At 63.3% G+C, this 10,596-nt stretch overlaps 1 protein-coding gene across 3 annotated transcripts in view; it reads right to left on the minus strand.

The window, feature by feature from the left end:
• Positions 1-10,596, minus strand: part of MBP (myelin basic protein) — a 43,934-nt gene that overhangs the window by 6,784 nt on the left and 26,554 nt on the right. For 2 of the 3 annotated variants that reach the window (XM_025048090.1, XM_025048091.1), the window contains one exon: positions 9,552-9,629. The exons of the other annotated variant lie outside the window; for it this stretch is intronic. In XM_025048090.1, coding sequence (XP_024903858.1) covers positions 9,552-9,629 — 78 coding nt within the window. The remainder of the gene's footprint in view (positions 1-9,551; positions 9,630-10,596) is intronic. 3 annotated transcript variants of the gene reach the window in all.

Raw genomic sequence — 10,596 nt, forward strand, 5'->3', positions numbered from 1 at the left:
ACCGCGGGCGCTCAGGCTGCGGCGTCAACTATCCTTGTTACTGTGTCAGGTGCATCTTACCCCTCCAGCTAGATTTTAATCTTTTGGAGAAAAAGGAAAAAATTCTATGTGACCTCCACGCGTCTGGCAGTCCGACTCACACAGCGGACCTCTGCAAACGCGAGTGGACAGAGGCACAAAGAGCCCTCTTCCTGGCGTGGCCTTGGGGACAGAGCGCTTGAAGGCTCCGGTCTGGATGCCCAAACCGGGCGGCTCGAGCGAGACTCTGAGTGTCGGAGCAGACTCGCTGAGAGTTCTCGGCTGGGACGTCACAGGGGGACGCCTCGGAAGCGGAGAAGGCAGGCCGCCCTGCAGGGCGGGGTGTGACGCAGGGCGTCTCCTGACTCCGGCCGGGGTTCCGCCTGGCGTTCACCTGTCTCTGGTGACAGGGCGGGAAGAAACTCTCAACGGGGCCCTCACAGTGGCGGGTGGGAGATCTAAGTCGCCCTTAAACGTTTCTCTTATCGGGGTAGAACATGAGTAACATAAACTTTGCCACCTTAACCATTTTTAAGCGGACAGCTCAGTGGCTTTAAGCACTTTCACATTGTGCGGCCGTCACCACCGTCATCCCCAGAACCTTCCATCTTCCCGAACCGACACTCGTCCCCACTAAACGGCGAGTCCCCACCCCCTCCCACTCCCTGTCCCTGATTCTGACTCCCCCGGAGACCTCCTGTGAGCGTTTGACCTTGCGTGTCTGGTCTCTTTCACTCAGCACATTGTCCTCAAGGCTCACGTGCGTCACAGCGCGTGTCACAGTTCCCTTCCTGTTAAGGCTAGTGCTCCACGCTTTGCTGTCCATGCATTTGTTGACAGACAGTTGGGTTGAGTCGCCAGACCCCAGCTCCCCGTCCCCTGCACCCATCGTGACCCAACGCCCCTGCAGGCCAGTCTGCACCGAGACGGGGTCCACGCATGGCGTGGGTGGCCGGCGGGAGGCCCTCATCCCAGACACCGGCTGCCTCAGGCACATGCGTCGTGTCTCTGGGGTCGAGGGTCAGGTCACGGTCACAGCAGGGCTGGCTTGTGCTGTGGGGTGGGGGTGGGGGGGCAGGAGCCCCGGCAGGCCTGGTGGGGCGGTCAGGGAGGTGGGTTTGGCTTATTTGGGCTGTCATCAGCTCCACATGCCTCGCTGTGAACCGGGTGGCAGGCTTCCTGGGCCGGGAGGTGGGTGTCATGCCTGGAGGGGGACGGAGGTGGGGTGCGGGGATGGTGGGAGACGGGTGAGACTCTCGGGGCGCTCGGGCGACCCTGTGGCCTTACCTTGTGCGGGTCAGTCCCTGTCGGGTGTGGGGGTGTGAGTGAAGGGTTGCGGGGGGGCGTCCCCACAGAACCCCGGGCCTGGGCCGGCCGCGTGACTCGGTTTCCACCCTTTGCTCCCTCCACACCCTCATCTGCGGCTTCGGGAGCGCTGTGACACACAGGTCCCCAACGGAGGCCACCGAACCGGGCCCCCGACAGGGGAAGCGCTTTTGTTGCTTTGTTAGTTTCCAAGGCACAGGTTCAGCGATTCTCTGACGAAGCCCTTGTTAATTGTGTTCACTGAGGTTTAAAAATAAGGCCCACATTGGTGACCTCTTAGTTATTTGCCGAGACCGGTGTCCCCGTCCATGTCCGTCCTGCTCCCGGCAGCTTGTCCCGCTGCTGGTGATAACAAGGCACAGCAGTAATTCTAAGGCCAGTGGCACCGGACACGAGCACCGGGAGGGGGCGGGGCAGCAGCTGCCGCTGACCGGGAAGCGAAGCTGGCGCCAGAGACACCGGAAGCGCGCCCCACGCCCCCGTCTACACCCGGGGTTGCGGCTCTCAACGCAGTGTCTCCGCAGCATGTGGAGCCCGATGTTTGGGACAAGCGAAATTTGAAGAAATAGCCACGTTGTGTAAAAATCAAAGATTTTCAACGGTTTGGAAAAATAATACATATTCACTGTACGAAGACGTCGAATACCATTAAAAGCGTGAAGAGGGGAGGCCGCCGCCTCCGGGCGGCCTCGTTGTGCCGGGCGTGACCAGCCTCGCCCTGGCGAAAAAAAAGCAGGCGCCTGGGAACGCGGCCGCGGCTCGGGCGACGCGACGCCTGTCCCTTTTTCTGCTCTGGTCGCATCACTCACGTGTGCATCACGATGAGTACAACGACTTCGTGGTGGCGGATGAAATCGCTCTACGCGGAGTAGTTTCAAGCCCACAGGGGGCCGGCCGTGGGGTCAAGCACCCTGTTTCATGTGCGTTTGAGGCAAGCTGCCTCCGCCATCAGCCTGCTTCCTGGCACCGTTCTTGAAAAATCCAGGCTTTCCCCGCACCTGTGACGTGGTCCGCCAGCAGAGGGGCCGCTGCTCTGGGCGCCAAGCCTGGCCCCTCCCTGAACATGTCCCGAGGGGGTTTTCGGCGGTTTTCAGTTCTTTTCCAGCTGGGCGTCCCTCAGGTGGGGGAAACGGCGGGGGAGGCCTCTCACCTGGCTCACCTGCGGACCGGTGATCACCAGGCTGGGCAGAGGGCCGTTCCTGGGACCGGTGAAAACGGGGTGCGGTCTGCGTCCGGATCCGCGGAGACGCCTCCACGCGGTCGTTCCCCGGCAGAGAACACGCCGAGCCTTGCAAACATTAAAGTCCGCTGTGCCTGGGCGTGCGCGTCGCGGGCAAAGCAGGATGCCCAGCGCTTCCTTCATTTCTCGTCCGGGAGAGGAATTCGGGTTCTCCCCCGAACCCCCGTGGGACACCAGCGAATGGAGCGGCTGGGCGCGTCCCCTCTGGGCTCGCCGCTCGGGGCGCACCAGGCGCAGCCCCAACGCGACGCGGGTCCCCTGCCCTCACTGCCAGGCCCCCGTTTGCGCCTCTCTCCTGGGTGAAGGACATGGGCTGGGTGCCAACGAGGAGCATAAAGCGGGGAGCGCACCCCGCGGCAACAGGACCTATGCGCATCTGCGCCCCGCCCCTGCGGCAAGGCGCGCCCGTGGTGGCTGGTGGCGCGGTGGCGCGAGGCCCGCTGCGGTATGGGACACCTTTGAAATACTCTACTTGCCCTTACAACGTGGGGCGCGTGCGTTGCTGTGTCGCCCTCACTGCCCCTGGACCACATGTCCCTCGGTGTGGTCATTTCGTAGATGTAGACGGCGACACTTGAAGGGGTTCGGTGACGCGGGTCTCCTAACCTTCGACCCGCGGCTCGGTACCCCCGGGCGCTCCCCAGGTCGGGTCCTGTGGGTTCCATGCGGGCGAGAGGCTGGAGGTCCAGACGGACCTCGGCAGCTGCGGACGGGGCAGTGCGTGGACCAGACGCGAGCGCGGGGGGCGGGGGCCAGACTTCCACAAACTGGTTTATTTCGACTGTTGCTTTCAAAGTCTGTAGACTTCTCCACGTTAAGGGCGAGGTCTGATGAGCTGGGAATGTGCTCGTGTGTAAGAGAAAGTGTGGGGCTGTGGACGGAGTGGACGTGCCAGTTCGGTGGACGTGCCAGTCCCCCGGAGGGCCAGGAGAGTCACAGTCACCACCCCCTCGCTGGAAAACGGTCCCTGTTTGTTTCCCTAAATACTGACAGAACCAACACGTCTAGTTAGGGGCATGAGATCTTTCAGTTCCGTTATCACTGAAAAGATGCGTTTCCATGCAATGAAAACGAGGGGCCGGTCAGCTCTCACGGCCAGTGGAAGAGCGACGTCCCAACGGGAAGAGATCGCGGCGTCCGCGTCCCTCTAGTTTGTTTCTGTGATTGAAGCCACGGCCGCCCGCAGACACACCCCTCGGATACTTAGTGGCGAGTTGACCGCGGCGGGTTTGCAAACTCCCACTAGGTGGCGCCAAGGGCGCGCCCCGCGTCTAGAAGGTTTCACCAGGCTCCTGACAGACAGGAAGCGGAGGAATTTGCATGGCTTTTTCCCCAGAGAAAGACCTCCGTTTTCAGGCGTCGAGAAACGCGGTGCTAAGTGGCAAAGCCGTTTGGAACCACAGAATATCTCGGTGTCGTTTTTCTCCTGCCGACCACAAGACAGCAGAGGAAGGTTTGGAATCGATAAAGTGACTTTTTCTTGCAAAAGGGCCGATGAAGCCAAGTATGCGTTTTCATCTCGAGTTCCTCAAACTTCAGCTTCGTGAGGCGCAATCACCATGGAGTAGCGCTCTGTCCCTCTCCTGCAGCGCGCCCTTCACGCTGATAAAGTCCTCTTGTGCCCCAGAGATCCCGTTTGAACAGTTGATCCTCCCCCAGGACTTCCTGAGGGGGTGGTGGCACGGACAGCGGCCCCTGTCGAGTGACCCTTGTACCTTGCTGGCCACCCCTGTTTTTCATGACAAAACCGGTGAGAGGTAAACAGCTGCCCTCTGTCTGTCCTACTTCTGTTAAGCCATTGGAAGGAAAGGGTTGTGACATCTTTTTGCCCCATGGCATCTAGCCCAGCTACAGATGAGGTGCCAGTAAAACAAACATTGTCTAATAGAGCATGCGTACGGAAGGTCACGAGTTTGGTGATGGATGACACATCGGTGGTCAGGCTCTCTGAGCCATGACATCTCCCGTTCAGAGTCCGTCTAGACGGAGGCGGTGCGGGTCTCCAGGGTGGTGGTTCACGCCCCACAGCCCACCCCCAGGACGCGGGGGTGCGGGGGGTGCATTCAGAGGACCCCATGGGCAGCGTGGTTCTCTGGCTGCCATTTGTTTATCCCAGTTTTCAGGGGAAGCAATTGCACCATTTCCGGCCAAACAGCTTCGAAGATGCCTCCGCAGAGAGAGTTACACTTTTTTGGCAAGATCGAGACGTTTTAGATTTCGCAATGTGGAGAAAATTCCTGTTGTCTGAATGACATATGAAGTTTGCTCTGCGTTTCTGCCCTTTGCAAGTTTAAAGATGTGTTTGTTCCTGAATCATTGACTTGAACGAGTTTAATTAAAGCTGTGGCTTTTTTTTTTTTTTTCCTTTAGAGAAAGCTGTGCAGTATCGAAGCTGTGAGGCTTTTCTCCGTTGCTGGGGAAACCCACCGGGGGGACCTCAGATTTCCATGGGGATTTTGGGCTGCCAGGTGGCCGTTCAGATGACATACTTCTCGGGAATTGGAAAGTGAGCATGCTGGTGGGTGTGCATTTGCCGGTGATGGCGGGGTGTGTGTGTGTGTGTGTGTGTGGTGTTACCTGGTATCCTGCTCGGGTGGGACTGTGTCTTTACCCCGTGATCAGAGGGACCAGTTCCCGAGTTTGTCAGTTCCCACTGTTGGCAAACTGTGAAGCCGTAGGCCCAGCTGCTGCTGAGCAGGACGCGTGGGGCCCTGACCTTGCTGACGCTTCCCCCGAAACGAGGAAACGAGGCTCCCTGCCCCCTTGGGAGGACGGCTTCCCATGCCTGCCACGGCCACGTGGAGGCTGAAATCAGAGACCCTGTGGCAGTGACAAATGGTGTCTCCCGGGGGGCGGGGGGCGAGAAGGAGGGCCTCACCAGGCACAGCAGGACACCGGGAGAAGTCAGATGTCACAGCCTGGGCTTCTGCACGCTGGGTCAGCCCTTGTGGTGATATTTCTCTGACCTGGGGTTTGGTCCCGAAGGGGAGTGGCTCCTGACGCCTGGTGTCCAACTCTGTCCTCCTGGTGAGTGGCCCGGAGAGGCTGGAAGCTGCTCCCACGTGGGGGATGGGCACGGAGCGGGCTGTGTTCCTGCCCAGCACTGGCGCCCGGTCAGCCTGCCCTCTTGCCACTTTGCTGAGGGGTCTCCGCTGGGGAGGACGAGGGCATAGGGGGTCCGGAAGCACAGCCACCATGCGGGTCACGTGTAGCAGCCCCTGCAGTCCTGGCCTCGGGAAGCCTCAGAGAGCCGACAAGGGAACCGGGCCCCTGCCCCAGAAAGAGTCGCCGCTGCCCGTCCCCAAGCTCAGGGCGCCTGGAACTGGCGGGGACTGTGCTGTCCAGCTCTCCCCGAGTGTGGAGCGCGGCGTCCTCGAGGCTTCCTGCTGCCTCTTTCCAAGACGGGGGGCAGAGCAGACTGGACGTCGGCCTTAAGCACCCTGACTTTCCCTCCTTTCAAGCTCTCAGTCTTCAAGGCCTCATTGTGTGTAAGGTGTGCGGAGCCGCGGCCAGCACAGTAGCGGGTGATCCGCACAGTCCCCTCACGCCTGCTCCTCGGCTTGGGTGCTGGGGATACTGGGGCTGGGCTGTGTCCCCGCACAGAACGAGAGCAAGCGCTTAAGGGAGACGGGTCTGGAAACTGCCTCTGGAAGAACAGCCGGGTGGCCACAGGCTTTCCAGCAAGCGGCCGTGGCCCTGGAGGACGGAAGAGACCGTGGGCGCTGCTCTGGGAGGGCTTGGTGCAAGGACACGCGTGGCCTCCCTTCCTGTGAGCGCGGTCCCCGTGGCTGGACCCACAGGGCCACCGCAGCATCACTCGGCTCTGGCCAGAACCACATATTTGGCGATTATGGAAAAATCGTACTCATCGACCCTGGAGAGGAAGCACGGGGGATCCTTGGAGGCCTTCCAGGGGCTCTGCCGGTCCCCGAGGGTCTCTGCAGAAGGGCTGGGCGGCGGCTTGGCAGGACCCAGGAGTGCGCGGAGCGAGCGTGCGGGGCAAGTGCGCGGGGTGAGCGCGCGGGGCGCTGGCTCGTGTTTCTCTGGATTAGCTCAGGGCACCAGGGTGTCCCAGGGCAGGAGATTGTCCTGCTGTCGCGGCTTCACAGGCGAGGAAGGGGCTGGGGGACAGACGCAATGCATGCTGGGATGCGGCCTTCGCCACCGGGTGAGGTTCAGATTCCCGTCGCGCTTTTCCATGATGTCGCGGGTTCAGAAGTGGGGACACTGTCTTAGAGCAAATTCTTGAGCACTCCTCACCCTGGTGGCTGCACAGAGCCCTCCCTGGGGACCCTAATCCATCTGGGGCCGCAGGGACAGAGGAGACTGGTGGCAGAGGCTTGATGGAAACGGGGGTGCAGGCTTCCCCTCGCTGCTCCGGGGGCCCAGGCGGAGGCGGGGCTGTGGAAGAATGGGGGACCGAGAGGCCCCGTGCCGGCCGTGGCGCCATGTCCCTGCGCGTGCCACGTCCTCCCATCGCGGTGCGTCCACCTCCTAGCGCGTCCCAGCCTCGCTCAGTCCCGGTGGCGCGCGCCAGGGCGCAGAGCCAGCCAATGCCAGCCGGAGGTCCGCTGCAGGGGGAGCTGCAGGCGGGGGACCCCAGCGGAAAGATGGGGGCGCCCCACCGCGCCTTTCCCTCCGCGTTTCTCCCTTGGAACGCTTGCTTTTCCAGCGTGGTTTTGGGTCGCCAAATATTTCTCTTGTCCGCTTGTGCCCCGCTCCCCACCTTCCAGAGCCGCGTGACAGCCCTGGAGGAACTGAGCATGCGCGAGTACCGGGGACCGGGGACGACGCTGGGTCCCGGACCTAAGGGTGCCTGGGGGCGGGGTCGGCTCTTGGAGAACCGTCCGTCCTACCTCTGACTTCCTGGCGCATTTGCAGAGACACAGAAGGAGGAACGTTCCGGACCGTTCTGAACCGCGGGGAGGGGGCTTCCGGTTCTGAGACACGGGCCGGCACCACTAGCTCAGGCGCGAGGCTTTATCTCCTCAGCGATCCGATCGTCCCAGAAGCTCGATGATAGTGTATTTGAAAGGCGTTTAGCGCCGCCGGCCCGGGCTGGGGCTGGACGTGGACCGAGTTCGCGGTGGCCGAAGAATCCGGAACCACCACGCGGGACAGAGGCTCTGCCGGAGAGGGCCGGTCCCGGCCTCCTCTGGGTGCCGGGGGCATTGGGGGGTCGGGGGATCCTGCAGAAGGGAGGGGCCGGCCCACAGCCCAGGCCCCCTGTGCGCCTGCGCTCTCCTGCTGCAGAGGCGCTTTGGGGACCAGCATCCCCGGGCTGGGCCCCGTCCTGGGCCCCGTCCTAGCGCACACAGAGGTCCCGCTTAGAGGACGCCCTGAGGCTCTCCGCCCACAGCGGCACCTTTGGGGAGCCCAGGCAGCCTCTGTGCGTCTAGTGTGGCCTGGCGTTTGGGGCGCAGGTGTGCTTCGGCCAGACTTCCCAGTCCTGTTTGGCCCCACGGGCCTCCGTAAATGAGGCTGGAGGACACGGGACCCGCCCTCTGGCACACAGGTCGGTCTGGCGTGAAGATGGGGTGCTGCTCCTCCTTCGGACAATGTTTCAAATGGGAAAGATGGCGAGTTCCGGGGAAGGGCTCTTAGTGTCCCAGCGATGCCCTGGCTGAGCACCTCCCGCCCTGGCTTCTAGGCACCTCAGGGCCTCTTCGTGGGCTTTGCTTCCGCATGGCCGGCGACACCCGTGGACGGGGCGCGGGTCCAGGCAGGTCGGGGTGAAGGGAGCGGTCGGCCCTCCTAGGGCGTAAAAGCCCAGTGCTCGCACCCCGCGTGCTGCAGGGGGCCGGCGTGCCTCCGCCCAGCCCGGCCTCTCCCGGGAAGGCTTCACGTGGACCGGCCTGTGTGTCCTGGGGGGACGGGCCACTAACTCCCTGGGGGCAGTGGCTGTGCCCTAACAAAGGGGCCTGGAGGACCCTTTCAAAGGCCAGCACGACGAGGCCCGGAACTCGGTGCGGTGCGGCAGGAACCCTGGACAGCGTCCAGCCCCACGGCCAGGTCCTCTGGGAGGGCTCCGCCCCACCGGTGGCTTCACGGACACGTCCCTCCTGTGAAGCTCGTGGCTCGCGGGCACCACTCCGGTCAGGTGTCGAGGTCGGCGTGCCGCCCGCGGCGGGAAGCCTGCGCTGTGGCCTCCCCCGAGACAGGCGGGTCCTCCGGCCTCCGCGTCAGCGGCCCCCGCCCCACTCGCGGTCACGCTGGTCTGTTATTTCCCTACTGAGCCCGCGGTTCGGACCTATCTACCCGCAGGTGCAGTGCCTGTGTCGTCTGACAGTGTCCCCAGGGACAGGGCTGCGTGTGGCTTGGCCACCGTGCACAAGCAGCAGGCTGAGTCAGGGTTGACCTGGGCCTCCTCTGGGTCACCTGTTCCCTCTCCTGTCTGTCGTCCAGTCACCGCACGTCCCCAGCGCTCTGAGCCGAAGCTGCCTCCGCATTGAGGGGTGGAGGACCCGTGACCACGCTTGTCCTCCAGCCCCAGGACCCTCGGCCGAGCTCAGGTGAGCACAGCCTGGCGAGTGGCCTCCCGAGGGCCTAGTGTGAGAGTCTAATCCAGCTCAGACGTGGTGAGCGCTGAGCAGCTGTTAGGTGCCGGTTCCCTCAGAGGTTGCAAGCAGGTGCCGCGGTGGCGGGCCACCTCCCTGCAGCCTGCACTGCCGTGGCCGTGGCCACGCTCCCCGAGGCTCGTCCAGCCCGACCCGCAGGCCCTTCATGGGGCCTCGGGCGCCTCCCGGCTGTCCCCCACAGGGACGTCCCGTCTCTGCTCGTCCCCTCTGCTGGCTTTCCCTGGGAGCTGCCCTGCTCGCTTTGCCAGACACGACTTACACATGCCGTTGACGGGCTGCTGTGGCCCCTGGACAGGGCACGGCCCGGACGCTGCCCGCTGACAGGGACAGCGGCGCGAGTGCGGCTGGCGACGTGGCCGGTGGAGGGGTGGGGGGTGCACGCGTCTTACCTTGTACATGTTGCACAGCCCGGGCTGGCTGCGGGCATGGGGGGGCAGAGGGCTCCTGCCCTGCTTGAGCCAGGGTACCTGCCGGAGGGACAGAGTGGCCGTTTGAGTCCACGCGGGCACTGCTGGCAGAGCCCCGCGTCCTCCAGCAACGTCCTCTGCTGAGCAGGCGAGGCCCAGGCAGTGAGCGGGGCCGGGCGGGGGTGCCGATCCGTGGACAAGAGGCGAGAAGGACAGATGGCAGACAGTGAGAGGCAGCAGGACCACGGAGACGGGGTGGGGAGGGGGGCCAGGCTGGAGCCCCCAGGTCTCCAGGGCGGATGGGCGGCAGAGAAAGGGGCGTCAGGGTGCGCGGGGAAGACCCTTCCCCTAGAGTCTGTTCTGGGCCCTGGACGCTCATGAGACGGCGTGTCCTCAGACCGGTGCCGGCGGCCGCACGGGAGGCTCGGGGACGAGCCAGGGAGGCGCCTGCCGGTCCCGTGCGAAAGGGGCGCTGAGGGCTTCTCAAGTCTGAAACGGAACCGGCACGCGCCCCGCCCCGCGCCCTGCGGTTTCAACCTTTTCTCGCATGGCGGGCGCGTTGGCTTCCGCTTCGGGGCCACCGGTGCGCGGCGCCCCGCTCTGCGCGGCTCACAGCGGCTGCCGCTGCGGGTCTCGTTCCTTTTCCCTGGGGTGCAGGGACTCTGGGGGAGGGGCACTCAGAACCACCCCGCCAGCCATGCCGGGTTCCGCTGCCTCATGGCTTTCTTCCTCGGTGACGTTTGGGGCCTAAAATTTATAGGACTTAATAATATTCCTCGGCATGAGTGATGCACTAACCTTGCCTCCGTCATTGCTAATCTTGTTATTTCTAGTGTTCGCTGCTGGTTTAGTGAGCGTCCCTTCTCTGTCAGCTCTAAGATGGTCCCTGCTGTGTCACCCAGCTCTGAGCGAGGTGGCTGAGGGAGTCTTCCTGTAGGACCACGGTAAATGGCCTGCAGGTAAACGGTCCCTCTTGTTTGACTGTCCACAGCAAAACGGGGGGAAGGGAGAGACAGAGAAAGAAAGG

The sequence above is a fragment of the Pteropus alecto genome, unplaced genomic scaffold, assembly GCF_000325575.1.
Source record: "Pteropus alecto unplaced genomic scaffold, ASM32557v1 scaffold14, whole genome shotgun sequence".
NCBI lineage: Eukaryota > Metazoa > Chordata > Mammalia > Chiroptera > Pteropodidae > Pteropus > Pteropus alecto.